This window comes from Oreochromis niloticus, linkage group LG18, assembly GCF_001858045.2.
Source record: "Oreochromis niloticus isolate F11D_XX linkage group LG18, O_niloticus_UMD_NMBU, whole genome shotgun sequence".
NCBI classification, from domain to species: Eukaryota; Metazoa; Chordata; class Actinopteri; order Cichliformes; family Cichlidae; genus Oreochromis; species Oreochromis niloticus.
In genome coordinates this window covers 34,296,660-34,316,472 of record NC_031982.2, presented here as the reverse complement: position 1 = coordinate 34,316,472, position 19,813 = coordinate 34,296,660, and the positions used below count along the sequence as shown (strand labels likewise).

General features: G+C 43.6%; 2 protein-coding genes across 2 annotated transcripts in view; both read left to right on the top strand.

Annotated features, from left to right (window-relative positions):
- LOC102077170 (zinc finger protein OZF) overlaps window positions 1-19,813 on the top strand; it is a 34,142-nt gene that overhangs the window by 12,291 nt on the left and 2,038 nt on the right. The window contains exon 2 of the mRNA XM_019347420.2: window positions 1,860-5,462. Within this exon, the coding sequence (XP_019202965.1) occupies window positions 1,860-3,319 (1,460 nt within the window). The 3' untranslated portion in view covers window positions 3,320-5,462. The remainder of the gene's footprint in view (window positions 1-1,859; window positions 5,463-19,813) is intronic.
- The window catches only part of nmnat2 (nicotinamide nucleotide adenylyltransferase 2), a 14,037-nt gene continuing 2,038 nt past the window's right edge, over window positions 7,815-19,813 (top strand). Inside the window, exons 1-10 of the mRNA XM_003458930.5 lie at window positions 7,815-8,053; window positions 11,047-11,135; window positions 13,831-13,898; window positions 14,710-14,788; window positions 15,442-15,568; window positions 15,651-15,731; window positions 16,934-16,978; window positions 17,136-17,212; window positions 19,077-19,178; window positions 19,265-19,332. Coding sequence (XP_003458978.1) covers window positions 7,969-8,053; window positions 11,047-11,135; window positions 13,831-13,898; window positions 14,710-14,788; window positions 15,442-15,568; window positions 15,651-15,731; window positions 16,934-16,978; window positions 17,136-17,212; window positions 19,077-19,178; window positions 19,265-19,332 — 821 coding nt within the window. The 5' untranslated portion in view covers window positions 7,815-7,968. The remainder of the gene's footprint in view (window positions 8,054-11,046; window positions 11,136-13,830; window positions 13,899-14,709; window positions 14,789-15,441; window positions 15,569-15,650; window positions 15,732-16,933; window positions 16,979-17,135; window positions 17,213-19,076; window positions 19,179-19,264; window positions 19,333-19,813) is intronic.

Sequence of the window (19,813 nt, the reverse complement as noted above, 5' to 3'; positions counted from 1 at the left end):
GTGAACCATGGTTTATTGTTGTTGTATGTGCAGAAGGTCTTTGTTGGCACACACACGTCTTCACAAAAACTGATGTATGATGTCACAGTGTCCGTCAGCTCATCCAGGTTATCAGATGCAGCTTCAAAAACAGTCCAATCAGTGCAGTCAAAACAGTCCTGCAGTTGGGTTCTACCCAGAAATGGGTAGAACCGGTAATAGGTTTTTGAGTTTCAGTAGAGATGCGTCCAGAGATCTGCAAGCAGTGAAGGGGAAAAATTCCCCCAGGTTTTAAAATGCAAATTTCTGGGTTAATATTTGTTATTCTGAGGGCCTGAAGGGCTTTAAAAGTAAAAGGAACATTGCATTACTGCCCCCTTGTGGCGAGAGTAGTTATTTAAAAGCAAAAACCTCCAGTGGTGATTGTAGTCTGTTGGGCCCCCAGGCAAAAATTCATAGTTAATCACCATTATTTATAAAAACAAACAAAACATAAATAATCATTTAAAATGAAGTTAAATTTTAATTTTCCTAAGAAGTTTCCTGTCTTAGCTGGTGGCAAATTGATTATCTAAACATCTCTAATTAACACAAAGTCTCTTTATATTTAGCTACTTAATAACATTAGAGGTGCTGATATTGATATGAGTTATGACTAAAACTAGAACTAGCCTATGCTACTGCCCGGTCAGTTGTCAGCCCGGCAAACAGAAATGTGGCTCTGCAACAAATACTTCACAAGAGAAAACTCCAAGTTTTATTGGAGAAATCCTTTCACTGTGAGCAGCAGCAACTTCCAGTCTACAAGATACAGTTTTCATGTTTGTAGATTTTATTATATGAACGTGGTGACAGTGTAAAGACACCCTCCGATTCTGAGTTTCAGCCGAGATTTGGGAGCTGTTTTAAGATTGTTCTCTAAGGGAGAGACAGGGAGGAGGCTCCGCTTCAATGGCATTTCTGAGAAATGCATAAATCCCATCTCAATGAGAATGACACTGCTTCCTGCCACGGCTATCCTGTGATGTACATATGGTCCGTGTAGGGCAAAAGTTTTATGTGTGAAATAAAGAGAGAGACATTTTTTTCACATTGTTCTCCAGACTCAGTTTTTAGAGCAGGTGATGACATCATCCGGTGGCAACAGAATTCCTTGAAAAATCAAATCATAGATAAAACTTAAAACTGCTTTTGTGAAAAAACCATAAAAGATGTCAAAACACGAATTTAGTTGATAAAAGTCCAAAGTCTTGTGACCGGTAGAAAGTTTGAATGATGTTTCTGTGATAAAGTATGGCTGAGTGGTAGGGCCCCAAAGTGGCCTGGGTTGGTGCCCTTTTTTCGGACGCTCCCCAATTCAAATAAATCGGGAAAATTTCTGTGTTTTTTGGATTTTGTGAAAATCGTGTGACGAATCACCACCGAAAGTCATAGCACACTATTCCCCATCAAGCTTCACGCAACAATATAACGGGGCGCGTTTCTTAAAGCTGCGAGGCGTTTTGCGTCAAAATTTAGAAGTGAGCTGTTGCATCGGCACACTGAACTTGGAGATTTAAATGACAGGAAACCAACAGATATCTGTGAGTAAAATGACAGAGAGTGTTTGCCTGTAAGCAATCGTAATGTCTAACTGCACGTTGAATTTATGGCAGTGTAACAGACTCATGCTTCTTCAGCCTTTTTCTCTCCAAAAGATCTGCGAGATAAAACCCGTCTCTCTGATGGTTGATGCTTTGTGATGAAGTTAGGAAGCCAGCTAACGTTTGATCTGCCGTTAGTCACTTTGAGGTCTGCTCTGACTGAAAATGTGTCGCCCAAATTATTTGGCACACTTCAGATTTCACTTGTGTAGTAACGTATTGCCTTTGTTCCTCCAGACCTCCCACAGCAACGTGAAAATGGAGAGGAGGAGATTCTTACTGACCAGGAGAGACCCTCAGGTGTGGACCAGGATGAACCACAGCATCCACAGATTAAAGAGGAACAGGAGGAACTCTGCACCAGTCAGGAGAACCCCCAGCCTCCACAGATAAAGGAGGAGGAGGAAGAAGTTAGCACCAGTCCAGAGGACCCAGAATCTTCACAGATTAAAGAAGAAGGGAAGGAAGCCTGCACCAGTCAGGACGGAGAGCAGGTTGTGCTGAAGGAGGAGACTGATACCTTTACAGTGACTCCTGTTCACGAGGAAGATGGCTGCAGTGAAGGAGGACCAAACGATGTTCTGCTCTCCCCTCAGAGCCCTGACACTGAAAATGGGAAGAAGTACTATCGTATTTACACAATGAAATATCTTGAAAGAATTCAGACAGTTGACAAGAGATACTGTTGCAAAATATGTGGGAAAGGTTTCGCTCACAGATGTAATTTGGTGGACCACATGAGAATTCACACTGGTGAGAAGCCATACACATGTGAAACATGCGGGAAAAGTTTCAACAGAGTTGGTAATTTTAATGCCCACATGAGAAACCACACGGGTAAGAAGCCCTATTCTTGTGAAACGTGTGGGAAAGGTTTTAACCATCGATGCAATTTGGTGGACCACGTGAGAATTCACACCGGTGAGAAACCATACACATGTGAAACATGCGGGAAAAGTTTCAATCGAGTTGGTAATTTTAATGCCCACATGAGAACTCACGCAAGTAAGAAGATGTTTTCTTGTGAAACCTGTGGGAAAGGTTTCAATAGAAGGGGCCACTTCAATGCCCACCTGAAAACGCACACAGGTGAGAAACCTTATCCCTGTTACACATGTGGGAAAACATTTATAAATGCATCAAGGCTAAAATTTCACATGATAATTCACACAGGTAAGAAACCCTATTCCTGTGAAACATGTGGGAAGCGTTTCATTCGAAAAGTGCACTTAACCACTCACGTGAGAATTCACACAGGTGAGAAACCTTATCCTTGCGAGGTATGTGAGAAAAGATTTATTGATGCGTCAACGTTGAAGTGTCACATGAGAACTCACACAGGTGAGAAACCATATGTTTGTAACATCTGTGGGAAAGCATTTTCTGTCTTATCGACCTTTAAAAGTCACACCTCAGTACATACAGGTGAGAAACCATATTCCTGTGAAATATGTGGGAAAACATTCAGTCGCAGTGGTCACTTGACTGTACATTTAAGAACTCACACTGGTGAGAAGCCATACTCCTGCAAAACATGTGACAAAACTTTCAGTCAAAGGCATCATTTGACTTCCCACATGAGATCTCACACAGGTGAGAAGCGGTATTCTTGCCAAATGTGTGAGAAAAGCTTTGTTCAAAGCAGTCATTTGTGGCGCCACATGCGAACTCACACAGGCGAGACATCGTCGTCCTGAAACATCTCTGGGATTATCTTCAAGTGAAGCTTAGGAAAATAATATAGGTTAACAGAGGAACTCTCAGAGCTCTGTAGTTTATTGTATGTGACAAAGTACTCGATGGATCAAATGAATCATGATTTGATCTTTCGGAGCCGACGGTGAGGCTGTCAGATTTGTCCAGTCTGTAAGTTTTGATTTTTACAGAAATGCGTTACATATTTTGAAAAATTATGCCTTACATCTTCTCTTTTGTTCACGTTTGTGCTGTAAACATGAGAAAAAGAAGTTAATGTTACAACATATTAAGGCTTTTACTTTTTCTTATCTCTCTTCTTTTTCTCGTCACCCTCCTTGCCAGTTGTGCAGGCTGCCCCTCGCTGGGCTTGGTCCTGTTGGAGGTTTCTTCCTGTTAGAAGGGAGTTCTTCCTCCCCTCAGTGCTCCATGTGTCTGATTGGCTCTCTTTAAGAGTGTAGTTAAGACTACTGTTATAGAGGTAATCATAATCACAATTACTTAGATCAGTAATGGCCAGTTGTTGAACTTAAAATGTCTTTTTACTGACTGTATAGCGAGTTACACACACACACACACACACACACACACACACACACACACACACACAGTTAAAATAAAAAGTGGTTTAATCCTAATTGTTTTTTAATCATTAAAAGCAAAAGTCAGCAGACCTTATTCTGGGATGTGAACCTTACCCATAAAGCACTTTGAGATGACTGTTAATGTGAACTTGGCAGTGTTGGGAGGGTTACTTTTAAAATGTATTCCACTACAGATTACATAATACATACCCCAAAATGTAGTTTGTAACATATTTCGTTAAATTAATTAATGTCAGTAACATTTTCTGAATACTTTAGAATACTTAATATATTCTCATGCTTCTTACAACTACATGGATGTACTGTGTGATTTATTACTATTACTGAAGGCTACTTGCCACTGAGCTAATATTGTTAGCTGGCGTTAGCTGAGGTTAGTTCATAGACTGCTTTAGGAACTGCACATGATTATTTGCACCTAGCAGGCTGTTAATGCTTTCCATCAAGTCTAACAGTCTGCAGTCTATGAACTAACCTCAGCTAACGCCAGCTAACAGTATTAGCTCGGTGGCGAGTAGCCTTTAGTAATAGTAATAAATCACACAGCAGTAGTAAAATCGAAGATACTGAAGTGGCACGTAACCCAGGTAGCTACCACAACTAAAACAAGGTAGCTGCAGTAGGCTAATGTTAGTTTTCAAAAAAGAGCTTACTTCCAGATGTTTCTTTAGGTTGGAGTCGTGACGCTGAGAGCAACTTGGTTGCTGAAAAACAGAGTTTGCATTGCACGTTCAGATTTCATGCCTTTCTTCTCTAAATATGAAGTAGTGTCGGAGTTTCCAAGTAAGAAATGCATTCCTGCCGGTGCACTGTTGTCTCTGTTGTGCTGGCTCCGGGTTCATTGTGTAACTGACGCCACCAACATTAACAGGACGTTTACATTAGAGCCTCTTATTGTGTGTTTCTTTGGGTTTCCGACAATGCGTTTAATTACCAAAATTAGAGAGGGGACAGCCGAACATATGAAACATATGTAATCCATTTATTTCAACAAAGTAACAGTTTTCTAATTATCACCTTTTTAAATGGTAACTGTAACAGAATACAGTTACTCATATTTTGTATTTTAAATGTATTCCATTACTCCCCAACTCTGGAACTTGCTCTATTAATAAAACTGGCCCGAGCTGAGCAGAAGTTCCATCTTACTTTGTCTTTGTTTGCATGTTTATGCGTTACGTTTGTCTTTACTTTGTGCGGCTGGATTTACAGGAAGTGTTCCAGCTCCCGCACCGTTAGTGTAGTGTCTAATATTACGATAGTTTTCTCATTATTTTAAGTGTATGTTTCCAAAGAGTCTCTTTTAATGCAGTGTGCTTCCATGAAAACACTTCCTGAGTTTGGTCAATTTTAGTAGAATTTTTTTTCTTAGTTTATATTTTTGTCTATTTTATGATTACAGTCTTTTCACTGTATCGCTCACTGCTGTAAATGAACCTGTAGAAATAAAATGTTGTCAAAGAAACCTGATAACATTTATTTCACTGCTGCTTACACTGTGTGTGTGTGTGTGTGTGTTTGTGTGTGTGTGTGTGTGTGTGTACAGTAAAATGGGTGTCATCAGACACCTCAAATCACAAGCCAGAGCTGATTCCTCTCCTGCACCTCCAGATGCTTCGTGTGTGTGTGTGTGTGTGTCGGGGGTTTCACAGCAGACGTCAAACTTCTGTTTCAGAACAGCTAAACTTCCTGCAGCGGCTCATCCGGCGATGAGAGCTGATGATGGCCGGGTCTCAGGCTACTATCCAGTTTTCAGATGAGTTTCCAAAGGGAGCGCGTCAGGTGAGGAGGAGCAATCCATCGGTTATCCCAGTTATCCCAGAGCTATGATCTGAAGCAGCGTAACGACTACAGGCCGTTGATCAAATTCATGACTAAAGCAGCAGGTGTACGAGCGCAGAGTTAAACCGCTCTCAAATCTCAGGTGAGTGAAGCAAATAACTGCCAGTGGAAACGAAGGATGTGGCTGGCTGACCTATCAGGGATTCGCAAATACATTTTAGCTGAGGTGACCAATGAGGGACGATTACTAGATTCTGGACAGATTTTACTCTACCTCACGCACCAACATGTTTATGGAGATGTCTCTGAAGGTGAGGCTTTTCCACCTCACAGCCTCCACCCAGGCCGCACACCACCACCTCGTGAGTCAGAGATCTTGGGTCCCTGTTGCTGCTTCCTCATGGGAAACTGGAAAAACCTGACGCCGTTTCCCTGAGGGGTCCCCTTCTGGTCAAGTGTGCGGTTGTGACAGTTCATAATGCAGCAGGTCACCATGGCAACCGATTTTATGTCCCATAATGCACTATGTCATGACAGTTTGAGGAAAACCAGGAGTGGAAGGAGGAGCAAACACCTGATGAGTCTGTGGGCAGATTTTCTCTCAGATGTGGACACAGTTCCAAAAACAGGCTCGATCCCGGGCCTCAGCCCACACACACACACACACACACACACACACACACACACACACACACACACACACACACACACACACACACACACACACACACACACACACACACACACACAAACAAACAAACACAAACACAAACAAAAAGGGTTTTTATCCAGAGAACCTGAGGGGCTTAAAATAAAGAATGCCTCACAGACACTTCCTCCCAGCACAGATGTTCTGGTCCTCTCCTAATGCGAAGCATTTACACTGACTATCCATCATTTCTGGGATTTCCAGCTGAGGTATTCCAGAATTTTCTGGACTGCTGTGGAAAAACTTTTTATTCAGGCCATTCAGGTCTGAACTCTCACAGGTAGATAAATCAGAGAATTTTAAAAAAAAAATTAATATTTGGAACTGAACGTGTTGATAATTAAACGTTTGAAGCTGAAGTTTAAAAAAATCAAAGCGCTGCTTCAGAAACACTGTGCCGAGGCTTGGTTCATCTGAACAGAGTCACGTGATCAGTGACCATTCGGCACGTGGCTGCTTCAGTGCCTGATTTAATGGTTTATAAGGAAGTGAGTCATTGGTGGGGTTTGAGCTGTGTTGTGATGATTTTGTGCGAGAGATAGTGAACCAGTGATCAGAGACATGGAGCCAGATGTTCTGCCTGTTCCTAGACAAAAACCAGTTCATCAGCAATTCTGCTCCCAGGTCTAAAATGTACATCAGAAATACACAATACATAATTATAGAAGGTATAGTATATTAATTATAAACATATCTGTCCGCTGGTTAATTACATAATCATGTGGAGGCAGGGACCTCACAGCACAAACATACTCCCAGCCTATCGTAAGATTGTTACATATAGTGTTAGTAGTAAAAAAAACATCAAGTCACAAGCAAAAGGAGAACACACCATGACACACGTTTAAAGAAAGAAGGTTTAATTATCAAAATGATTTATTACTAAAATAAACATAACAGTGGGCAGAGTAGAACAGAGTGGGCAGTCACACTGAAGCAGCTCATTGTAAGCTGCTCTTCATACGTTTGTCCACCAGGTGTCACCAAAGAGGACTTTGTTTAAAATAGTAGTGAACCGTTTTTAATTAAGCTTCAAAGCTTCGTTTGTCCGTCGCTGGTTTGAACCAAAGATCCTGAACGTGCGACGATAACAAGGACAAACGAGTTTGAATCTTCCTGAGCATGCGCAGTAGATTGTCAGGGCTCCGGCCAGACTGATGCGCTGCTGGTCGTTAAGGGAACGACTGAGCGCGTGCGCTGCGCGGGTGCTCTGAGCGCAGTGACGCGATGCGGTGTCTGTAACGCACCGACGCTGCCGCAGCCCCCCCGCCCCCCCCGTCTCTCCCTCCCGCCCTCTCCCACCCTCTCTGTCTCTCTCTCCCTCCGTCTCTCTCTCCCCCTCCCCCTCCCTCTCTCCCCCTCGCTCCCTCTCTCTCTCTCCCTCTCCCTCTGTCTCTCTCTGTCCCCTCCCTCCCCCTCTCTCCTCCTCTCCCCCTCCCTCTCTCTGCTGCGGCTGCTCCTCTATAGGCGAGCTCCACAGAACGCGACAGGACCGGGACCAAGACCGGGACCGGGACGGACCGGCGACCAGGACTAAAGACGAGCGAGGAGAACCATGACGGAGAGCACGAAGACCCACGTCATCCTGCTGTCCTGCGGCAGCTTCAACCCCATCACCAAAGGACACATCCATATGTTCGGTAAGGAGGTGGGGGATGGGGTGGTGGCAGGTCTGGGTGTGTTTGGGGATAAAGATCACCGGAACCCCGGTGCTGAATATCCGCGCTAAAGCTCCGAGCCGGACTCCGGGCCGCTGTCCGGGAGGGTGGTGCTGAAACGGGCGACGGCTCCGGTAAAATCCCGACGACTCAAACAAACGCAGCACGGAGCAGCCCGTGCCCACGTTCAGGGGAAAACACGGAGCTGCCCCTCAACCCTCGGAGCCAAACCGTGACAAAAACACGCACACTGGTGGACAGAGGCCCCCCGTCAGCGTGCGGGGCGCAGACCGGGGATGTTAGTACCTTGTTAGTGCCTTGCTCAGCGGCCTTTCCCTGCGCGTCAGCGGAGGTTACAGTCCGGATTATGGTCAGAAAATGTTTTCATCATAGAATCAAAATGACTGTAGGATAAATGATGAGACTGTTAGAGCGTTCAGAGGCCCTTCATCCCGTCACAGCGGAAAACACGACGGTCAGCGATCAGTCTCCACACGGAAGAACCGCGTCACGAATACAGTCAAATTAATAAACAGGTTTACTGTAATATTCGGAGTCACAAACATAAACTTTCTGTTTTCAGTTGATGAGCTGGAGACATTCTCGTGATTTACTTCTGGAAGATGAATAATTTACAGAGATGGAAAAACATAACAGAGTTTACAGTTCAGCTGATGTAACAGCATCGCAGTGAAAGGAGCTGTTATTCACTGGGCTGTGTCATGTGACCTTTCAACAAGCAATAATCTCTTTAAAGTGAAAAGAGCGATAAGAGTCATGTTTTTACATTTAACGCTGTTTGTTTGTCCTTTAAATCCATCTAAACTGCAATTTATCCATTAAAATAAACACCAAGTTATTGTGAACTGAATTATTGAATCATCTCCAAACTCAGTTCCCTGTTTGTTAACTTATACATGTCCACCTTACCTGAAATAAAGATATTTTTAGGGTCACCAAAACCAGGCTTATGGTACTGAATTAAAACTCAATGTGAAAAGACCTGAAACGATGTCCTGCAAATGTGATGCGAGCGTTTCTGTCGTGTGAACCAATGAGATCTTTAAATATGACACCACCCATTTACACACAACTAAGTCCCACTTTAAAAAATACAAAATGACATTTAAAATATAAATCTATAAGCCTGAAGAAGGCTGTTAGTTTGTGTTACTGGACACTGAATTTGAGACATATTCACTATCACACTGTTAAAATGTTCAAACTTTAAACAATAAAAAATGAAACTGAGAAAAATCGGTTTAGATTTTCTTCTGTTCTTGTTTCTTTTGCTTCTGCGCTGTTTCCTGTTTCCTGTCTCTGTGTCGTTCTTCAGCGCCTTGCTTTGCTTCTCTCTAGATTTGGATTCCTTGTTTTGTGGACTTTCTGTTTTCTTGCTAAACTCTTCTCCACGTCCTGCTCGTTGTTCTTCCTCCCACTAATTCTCTGAAATCTGAAACTCTTTCATCTGTCTTCATGTGGTCAGAGCTTCTTTTTCATCCTCTCACAGTTTGCTTGTTGAGGCTGATTCTTCATTAACAGCTGATGAGACAGGCGATGAGTTCTGGATCAGAGGCTCACATAAACTCAAACGTGGTTCCCACGGCTTTGCTTTAATCAGATACAAATACATGCTTTTGTATTTAATAATTTAAGCTTTTGACAGTATGGAGCAAATACAGCCGGATAGAAAGTGATGAGTCTTTGCTGTTGAGCTTTCTAAAGGTTTTATCCTCATTGATTAAACAAAGGGAAGTTAATGATCTTTGATCCTGAAGACACTTCAAGTAAATAAAAGTTAAAGGCTTCACGACTGGGCTGAGAAACATGGTGCCATCGCCTCTGCTCTCTGCCTGCGACTCCACATCTTTCTTGGTGTGTGGGTTCAAACATGGAAGCAGCTCTCTGTGAATAAATAACGTTCTTAGATAACAGAAATGGTCTGCGAGGATAGATGTAGGCTCCTCAGTCCTCCATCTCTCATTAAATTATCCACCTTTTTCTTTTGTTAGCGTGAAGCTAAAGTGAAGACGCCTGTGTGTTTAGTTTGACACGGTCGTGAGTCGCTGCAGAGACCACAGCTACAGCCGGGCCAAAATATTTCAAGAACCTAAAGTGGGACAGAAAAACAAAAAAACAGAAAAAAATGATTTGGACCTTGGGGCTTGAATGTACCACGCTCTAAAGCAAAGAAACTAAACCCAGCTGTGCCGCCGCTGACCCCGTTAAAGATCAGTTTTTCTAGTTTTTTTGTTTTATTTTAGTTTGTTAGTTTATTTGATTCATTTTTGTTTTCTTGTTTTCATTTCAGTTTAGTCTCAGGTGTTTTCCAGAGTGACTTCTTTTGTTTCACTTTCATTTTTATTGCTTTACTGTTACTGTGACTCAAACAACAGACAAACTGAATCCAGTCCTCCTGTTTATGTAGTGAAGCGTGCAGTGAGGTGTGAAAGTGTCAGGTGTCAGTGGTGGATGCTGCTTAATGTATGCAGTGTGTTAAAAAGTGTGCGAAAACCAAAATAACCCAACAGACCAGTGGAAGCTGCCCAGAGAGGCTGAACAGCCTGAGAGAGTGGGCTTTATATTCTTCATCACATCCACCCTTCAGCTGCAGCCACTCACTGCTTCACCCAGGTAGAGGTAGTAGCAGGAAGCTCAGAGGGCGCTAGGCTAGGCTAGGCTAGGTTAGATTAGATGAGGTTTAGTGTTTTACAATAACTTTGAAGCTAATTATGATGAAGGAATTCAGCGCTGGTATTACGGCACAGACACTGAACTCATGTAGAGATCTCGGTCTCATTAAACCACCAACTTCAGTTCACTTCAATGTTTTTAGTTTTTATTTAACTTGAATGTTTTTCCATTGCTGTATTTAGGCTTAGCTCAGTGTAACTTTGCCATAGATTTGGTAGTTGTTTTGTAAGTAAACCAACCTCACGTTTATTTTCTTTTTATGTTTGTTCCTTTGTTTACAGAAAAAGCCAGAGAATATCTGCACAAAACGGGACGCTTCATTGTGATCGGAGGAATCATTTCACCGGTGCACGACTCCTACGGGAAAGCTGTGAGTAACCCTTGAATCTATTCATGAGGTCGGTGGCAGTTCCCTCCGTTTTTCTAAACTTTCCTTCATGAGGATGTAAAGGATGGTACTGTAATTCTCAGTTTGACCTCATGGTGGCAGTGTTGCCTCATTGTTTCTATGCATGAACCAGATACAATGATGCAGGAACGTGTCTGTTCACGTTGTTGTTGCAGTAATGTGTGCTAGCTTCAGTTCAGAGCTGTGTTTTCCTTTTAGGCTGGTGTTATTAGTTCTGCAGATGAAGGTCGCTGATGATGAGGAGGAGTTAGTTTTTGTGCCATTTGAAAGCATCGTCTGAAAAGTGACAAAAATTACTCGAGTCAACGTTGTGAGAGAAGTTCAGCCCTGTTGAGGATAAAACCCGTATAGCTCCCTCAGCTAGAATAAACCAAAAACACAAGTTTGCATTGTTAGGGGTGTGGCCTCTTTGACTAACAGGTGGATGATGACACAGGCGGCTGTAGCTGCTAGCTGTCTGCTAGGCTTCATCTGAGCTAACTGTAGCCTCTGAAATGGAGCTCTGGACGGTGTTTGTGCCGTCGGCTGCTGTGAGGTTGCTGTATTCACAGACCTTCCAAGAAGGCTAAGCTGCAGTTTTGGTGCACAGTGAAATCCTGTGCTTGGGTGTAGCTTGCTAACTAGCATTAGCTAATAACTTAATATTTTGCCTTCTCTTCTGCCCGGTCACTGCTGGCACCATAAAAACAACACAAAGGGCCAAAATGTTGACGTGAAGCTACTTCCATCTTTTATATACAGTTTGTGATCCAGATGTTTTTCTTTTTTTATTAGACTTTGCATGTTGAAAATGATGGTAACACGTACGCAGTGAAATATAACGCCAGGAGGACCAGATTGGAATGAGGCCAGCCGGGCCTGCGCAGAAATAAAAATCATCCAGTTAGAACCAAACAATTTCTGCTCCCCACGAATGGTAATAAGGTTTCTGAAAAACAGACGTTACATCTTTGTTATTGTTAATATTGCGGACAGATGCCTTTAACATGTGACTTCATCCTCCTGCAGACTGCAGACTGTGTTGCATATGTTTGAGTCGAGCACAGATAAGATCACGCTGTCTGCAGCTGCAGCTTTCCACTCTGCTTCCTGCAGGAATTAATGAAGGTCTCGTCCTACTTTTGCTCTGCCTCTACAGAAACACACAACATGAATAATAGATGCTACAGAAATCCAGTTTCATCCACTTTGGTGTTCGTTATGAATGTTTGTTTTCCAGCATCATCACCTGCAGCTGAACAATCCTAATGATGGATTGTTAACGATGGAGATTATTCACATCGCTTATCATCTTATTAGTGTGTCAGCCCCGATGACTCACAAACCTCTCTGTCCTCAGAAAGCAGTGCGTCAGGCTTTATTCACAGGTGGAAAACACGACGTGGCCTTCTTTAGACCCAATGTAAAAGCAGAACATTTCCCACCTGCTCTCTGTCTGTTTTATCCAAACGACTCCTGCTGCTTTCATATTTCATTGATCTGGATTTCCCACCATCCCCTCTGAACGGCACACATTTTCTTTAATGAGCTACCAGAAAGACTCTTAATTACTTTGAAGTCTTTTAATCCTTCGTCCCACATTTTGGTGGGAGGAGGACCTCGCAGGGGTGAAAAACATGAAACGACACCGAAAACTGTGGCCTAAGAAAAGATAAGTGCCTGATATATGGACGAATCTGAAATCCAAAGAGGATTATCAGTCAGAGCTGAAGATTTATTTTGATCTAGATCTTATTTTGGTTGGAAACTCATCTTTCTGTCACCTGGATATTAGTTCTAAGTTTAAACACCTGAGCTGAACCGTCCAAGGCAGGGTGGAGTAGGTGGGGGACAAGTGTCAGGGGTGAAAGGGAAGGTTTACAAGATGACCTTCTGGGATGGTTTGGAGACGGTGGAGGCCGAGCTGAATGGTTCAGATGTTTATTGGGAGTCAGCAGCATGGGCGGGATCAGAGTCACAGAGCCTGGTTTGCACATGTGCAGGAGGGAGGGTGGATATATCGGACCAAGCTGCCAGGCAGGAGGAAAAGAGGAAGACCTCAGAGGAGGTTCATGGATGTAATGAAGGAGGACATGAAGAAGAAGGAAAGGACTTAAATTCAACCTAATTTAATCCACTGGACGTTTTTCTGCTGGTTAAAGGTCTGAATAGTTCACATGGTACTACAGGATGTTCAGTTCAATTTAGTTTTATTTATACAAATCACAACAACAGTTTACATTGTCAGGTAAAGATGGCTCAATAACACACAGGAATCTCAGAAAAGCGCAACAAGCAGATGAGCCACTGTGAGCAGGAGCTTTGGCGACAGTGGGAAGGAAAAACTCACTTTTAACATCTTCTCAGTGAGTTTAGGATGAGTTTCCTTTCATGCTTGTTTTTCATGTTTTTTTAAAATTACATTTAATTATATTTTTACTTTTATTATTATATTTTAATTAAGTTATTACTTCTAATCATTATGAGGCCTGAGGCCTTCATCTCGCTGTTTCTTCATGATGAATGATAATAAAGAACCTTTCATTCTCATCCAGGTGTATTTTCTCTGTTTGTTAAGTCAAAGTCCCGCTCAGCACTGGTTTGTAGTCACACAAACAGACTCTTGGCTTATTTTTGGATCGGCGCTGTGGCTGATGGCGCTGCTCTGTGTCTGCAGGGTCTCGTGTCCAGCAGACATCGCCTCACCATGTGTCAGCTGGCCGTGCAGAGCTCTGACTGGATCAGGTGAGTCTCTACCCACCTGTAGAGGCTTTTACTCTGGAAATAACCAGGTCTGAGCCATGTTAGAGACAGGACTTCTTGCAAAGAGTTTCACATTAAAAGCTCTGAAATGCCTCAGTATGTGGCTCGTTATTTATTTATATATTTTGGGGCAGCACATCATAAAAGCAGCAAAACTTTTGGTAGATAAGTTGCTGAGTTGTGGACGTCATGCAGGTAGAAACATGACAGTGATTATTATTATTTAATAGAAATAACCCTGATATCAACGCATCGTGTTTATTAATTATTATTTGCTGCTATCAGCTCAGTAGTTTCCACATTTTTGTTGAAAACACAGGAAACGTCAAATAAAACCACAGAAGAAGAAAACAAATGTCACCTCAGAAAGAGAAAGCAGCTGTGTTGGTGCTCAGTGGTAGTTTTAAAGTATCATCGCTTCAGGCCCGAAACATGAAGTGCTCCTGAAATGTCCACATAACCATGTTTGTGCTGTTGGAGCCTTTTTAATGCATTTATCTGAACGATAATATGGCTGCTGTGAGGTCACTGTACCAACAGTCCAGTAACAACAAGTAACGCCCACGAGGTTTTGGGGGTTTGGTGGCTGAAACTGAGCACAGGACACTAAAATTAGAAAGAAACCGTGAAACCCAAAAAGTTATAACACTGGTCAAAACCAGATGTTTGTAAAGAACCCTGTCGTTCCCTCGCAGGCTCTTAATGTGAAACATCTGCAGGAAGTTTTTTTGGCAGCTGAGACTAAAACCAGCTTTTGTGTCCTCATCATTCTTTACCTGTGTGTTTGGTGAAGGGTGGACCCCTGGGAGTGTTACCAGGACACCTGGCAGACCACCTGCAGCGTGCTGGAGCATCACCGCGACCTGATGAAGGTGGGCGGACTCTTACTGAGCATTTCGGACTCTGTGTAGATTTACTGGATGATTCAAAGACAGCATGCGGTGCTGGACAGGAATAATGAGGCCTGAGGTAGAATCGCCAGAGATTAAATCAGAAACGAATCGACTGATCTGCAGCTCTGAGCTGAAACGAGACTCTGACAGGACAGTAAGCTGTCTAAATGATGGCAGCATCCCCCTCTCTCTTCTCATTTCCATTTGAATCGGTCATTGTAGTAAGAGCAGCTGGAAAGACATCCAGCCCTTTGTTGAGTCATCTCCATGACTTTTCTTTGGTCTCACTTTAACTGATTGAGTTGCTGGATGTCCAAGGATCCATTCAAAGTTTAAAGGTGCTTATTTTAAATTCCTGTATTCAGTATTATTTCAAACCTTCCAAAATGAAAAAGCATCATCAGAACGTGACAAAACAACTGCTCTAAACTCCTCTACACCCCATCATTGAAATGAGGCTAAACAGCAACCAACATCTGGAAACGTCTCCACATTCCCACTAGTGAAATGCTGCCCCCTGCTGGGGAAAGTGTTTGTTACATTCTGCTGAGTAATTTACAGAAAGCACCTGTAACGACTCAGAGATGAAGTTAGAGAAGCCGACGAGTTTCTAACGATGTTTGCGTCCTCAGAGAGTCACCGGCTGTATCCTGTCCAACGTCAACACGCCATCAACCACTCCTGTGATTGGTCAGCCACAGAACCAGACCACGCCCATCTACCAGAACCACAACAACATGAACCACACGCCCACGGCCAGTGAGTCAGACTTCAGGTTCTTAATGAGTGTTAATGAGCTGATGTGTGGTGTTGGGCTCTAAACGTGCTCTCTGCCTCTCAGTCAAGCTGTGGGGGAAGATCAGCGAGAGTTTGGGCAAAATCTGCTGCGTACGCCCGCACATCGAACGCTTCACCTTCGTTGGTAAGAATTTACAAATAAGAACATTACAAAATAAAAGCTGAAGTTAAGAAACTGGACTGGTATTTATAAGGGATCGAGGAGAAGATGGAGAAACAAACAGAATTTGATGTCTTGACTTTTACAAACACGACCACAACATTCACACATCATGAAAAAAACAATAAACGAGTGTTTTTATGTGGATACAGGAATATGTTCTTCTGTACTGTTCATTCCTTCTTTCTTTCTCATTACTGCCTTACATAAAGTTTGGATATTTCTCTATAAAAGCAACAAAAACACAGCTGATCTGGACCATCCGCCCTTCCCTCCTCGTGCTCCTCTGGACTTCCTGCAGACAGCTGCTATTTTTAGGCTGGTTTGTGATGCGTGCTTTTGTCTAAGTTGCTCTCACAGAGGACAAAAAGGTCCCTCAGTCGCAGGTTCTGAACCTCATTTGGGGGATTTTTTGGGAAATGGTGATGTGAACTTTTTACTAATTACTTAACAAAGCGATTTTCAGATTGAGGAAGCCTCAGAGTTTGTGCTCGGGTGTAGATAAGATCACAGCTCAGGTGTGCCGCCCTCACCTCTTCAAGCGTGCCGCGGCGCAGTCTGCTCATGTGACTGCAAACTAATAATCTCTTTTTCGATAGCGGCATTAACCCTGCATGTTTTCTAGTGGAGGGAGAAACCAAACACTGACATGTGCAGAGCGGGGACATAGATGGAGCTGCCAGGCCGGAGGAAAAAAGAGGAAGACCTCAAATAACATTGATGGAGGAGAGGAGAGAAAGTCGGTGTGACCGAAGAGGAGGGAGCGCCTGAAAGAAGAAGAAGAAGAAGAAGGAGTAAAGGATGAAACATGCCCCTGGTGACACTCCTGACCTGATACCTGATGAGCGTGCTGCGTGGTCAGATCTGCAGACTCAGCTCTTCTCACCAGTGATGATCAGTGGAACAGAAGGTGATGCCTGATTGGTCAGAAGCAGCAGGTGTGGGAGAAGTCCGGAGGTGCAGAACGGGAGGACCTTAAAGTTTCGATCAGCTAAATTCAAATTGGGGTTTTTGTATGAGCGGCGTCACAAAACATTTGATTCCACTTCACAGCTCAGTGTGTCAGTAAGACTGTTTGAAGGCGACACTCGTATCACGAGGAGCCTGCGTGTGCCCGTGTTTTGCTTCACCGCCTGTAATCACATGTGTTTGTCTCTCTGTGTCAGATGAAAACGCCAACCTGGGGACTGCGATGAGGTACGAGGAGATCGGTGAGTGGGGTCTTCAGTGTGTGGACCTGAGCGGACTCGTGTGTCGTGTCTCTGGTTTTCCTTCCTGCTGTGTTTGTTTGTTTGTTTGTTTGGATCCAGTAAACGTGATGTTTACTGAGAGTGTGTCTCTTTCCTCCTGCCTGTTTGCCGTCTGTAGAGTTGCGCATCTTGCTCCTGTGTGGCAGTGATCTCCTGGAGTCCTTCTGCATCCCTGGCCTGTGGAAGGACAGTGATGTAAGCATACCATAGCCCCTCCCACTTACATGTAGCCCCGCCCCACTCACATGTAGCCCAGCTCCTCAGCTCTTTTCCCAAACTGTAGGCTGGATATAAAAGATGGACGTAGCTTCTGGGTGTGCGAAGTGAAGCCGGTGCCTCGAAAACTATTTGATGTTCCTTTTGGAAATAATGTCTCCATTAAAGTAACGCAGGCAGTAAACCGGAGAGCAGGTTTCACAGTTAAAGCTCTCAGAAGCTTAACTCAAGGCTTCAAAAGTGGACTTCAGGGGCCATGTCCATTTTCAATATACAGTTTATTACCAGGACTCAGCTGTAATGATCAGAAGGTCATTTTTAAGTTGTTGACAAGGGAAAATTTTCCAGCGATATTCTCTTCAAAGCAGAATAATGTCAGAATGTCAGGAGCGCTGCACGCAGAGCAGTCGATCAATAGGTGATCAATAAATGAGATTTATGCAGTGAAATTCACCACAAATGCAGCGAGGTGTTTTTAGAGGTCAGCTGGAAGTGTCCGCGCTGTCTCTTCAGCTTTCGGCTGCATTAGAAGATGTAAAGTTACTAAACAGCCTGAGCAATAATAATAAATACAGATTTCTTACTTCCTGTCTAATGTTTATTTGAAGAAACAGAAAGAAACGTTTCTATGGAAAATAAAACCTCGTATGTACGACCACACGGGCTGCAGTGAAACCGTAACACTTCACACGTGGGGCTAGTGACTTTTATTTTGAAGTCCTTTGAATTAGACACAGAATGGTCCCATTCTGATTAGCTGCAGTTTCCCTGACAGCAGCGTTTAAAGGCACGACGGGCCTGAGCTGCACAGACGTCTGATTTATGATGCTGGCTGCGGTGAGAGTGGCGCTGCTGCTGACATCACTAAAGGCAGCTCTGAGTTTTGCAGATCTGTGCTTGACGTCACTTTCTGTGTTTTCATGGAGAAATGAGTCTCACTAAATGAAGACTCATAAACGCTGTGATCCTGTTTTAACGTCCGTTGTAAACTCGCGAGGACTGAAAAGTTGCAGCAAACTTTCCTGTGTCAACAACCGAGGTGCAGTGAACAGGAGGCGATCGACCGCTTGTGATCCAAAGAAAGCGTCAGTGGTTCACTCACCTGATGTGTGTGTCAGAGCTAGGAGGGATTTATTTGACTGCAGGTGTGTTTCCATCCACCTGTTTTTACTCACATGTTCAGTCTGAGATAAAAACGCGATGGAAACGCCAAAAATCAAATAAATCTGGAGTAATGTGACTTGATCTTCCGCCGGAGAGACCAAAACTACCAAAACGAAATCATCAGCTGTGATTGGAGCGGCGAGGAAACGGTAACCTTCCTCATGTGAACGCTTAAACTGAAAGAAATGTCTGATTTTATCAGATCATTCAGATGATTCCATCACATTAACATGTTATCCTTGGATTCTTCTAGAGCAGCTTTGCATGATTTACAGTTTAAAATAATCCTACTGTGTCTTATACTGGGCCTCAGCACAGCCCCTCAGTTCATGCTCTGTCTGAAATGTGCTTTTTAAGCTCCTCCCCCTTTGAGCCACCCTTCTTCTGGTTGGCTGCTCCCTCACAAACAGAGTGTTTGAACATCTGTGTGCCTGAGGTGACCATATAAGGATAAACCCTCTCTATGACATCATACGTAGCCAACAGTGGAACAAAACTGAGAGTTTAGAGCAGCTCACAGGGATTCGATTTATATAAACTGAAGATGAACATCAGCCATCAGGACAGGACATAAAGAAGAGCAGCTTAGTCAGCTTTTCTTTTGCTCTGATGAAGCTGAAGTCGTCGTCCTGTCGTTCAGACCCATCTCAGCCTGAAGCTCGTGTTTCTGTGCTTTCAGATGGAGGTGATTGTGGGAGATTTCGGGATCGTGGTGGTTCCTCGTGACGGCGCCGACACAGAGAGGATCATTAATCACTCCTCCGTTCTGCGCAAGTTCAAGGTCAGAGCTCACCTCCAGATCACATGACCTTTGACCCAGAGAAACATCCTCCAACATCTCAGCTGCTCATTTCTGTTCTGTTACAGGACAACATCATCGTAGTGAAGGATGTGATAAGCCACCCGATGGCCATCGTCAGCTCCACCAAGAGCAGGTGGGAGCTTTCACACCCGCGTCCATGTTTCAGTTTCATGGCTCTCAGAGTTTTAACATTCAAAAACGTTTGTTAAGATGAATTCATTCTGGATCCAAACTGAGCTGAACCAGCTTTGGGTTTAGTTTCCTCGTACTCCGGCTTCCCACAGTCCACAGACATGCAGTTAGTGGGGTTAGGTTAACTGGTCAGACGTGAATGGTTGTTTGTCTCTGTGTGTTATTTTTACTTTTTAAATCTGAACAGATCAGGGCTAAAAACAGTCAGAGAGGAGAGAAAAACATGCAGCCGACAAAGAGTTAAATTCCCGGTGGGAGGATAAAATCCACGAGGTGAAATCTGCTCTGTCCTCAGGATGTGGCCCGAGGACCGACTCACGTACTCTCTGAATCTAAAGTCCTCCCACTGCACACTGAAGTCTGAACACTCGCTGAATGATGTTGAAAGCGTGACCTTTACGCCGTCTGTTTCTCCGCCCACA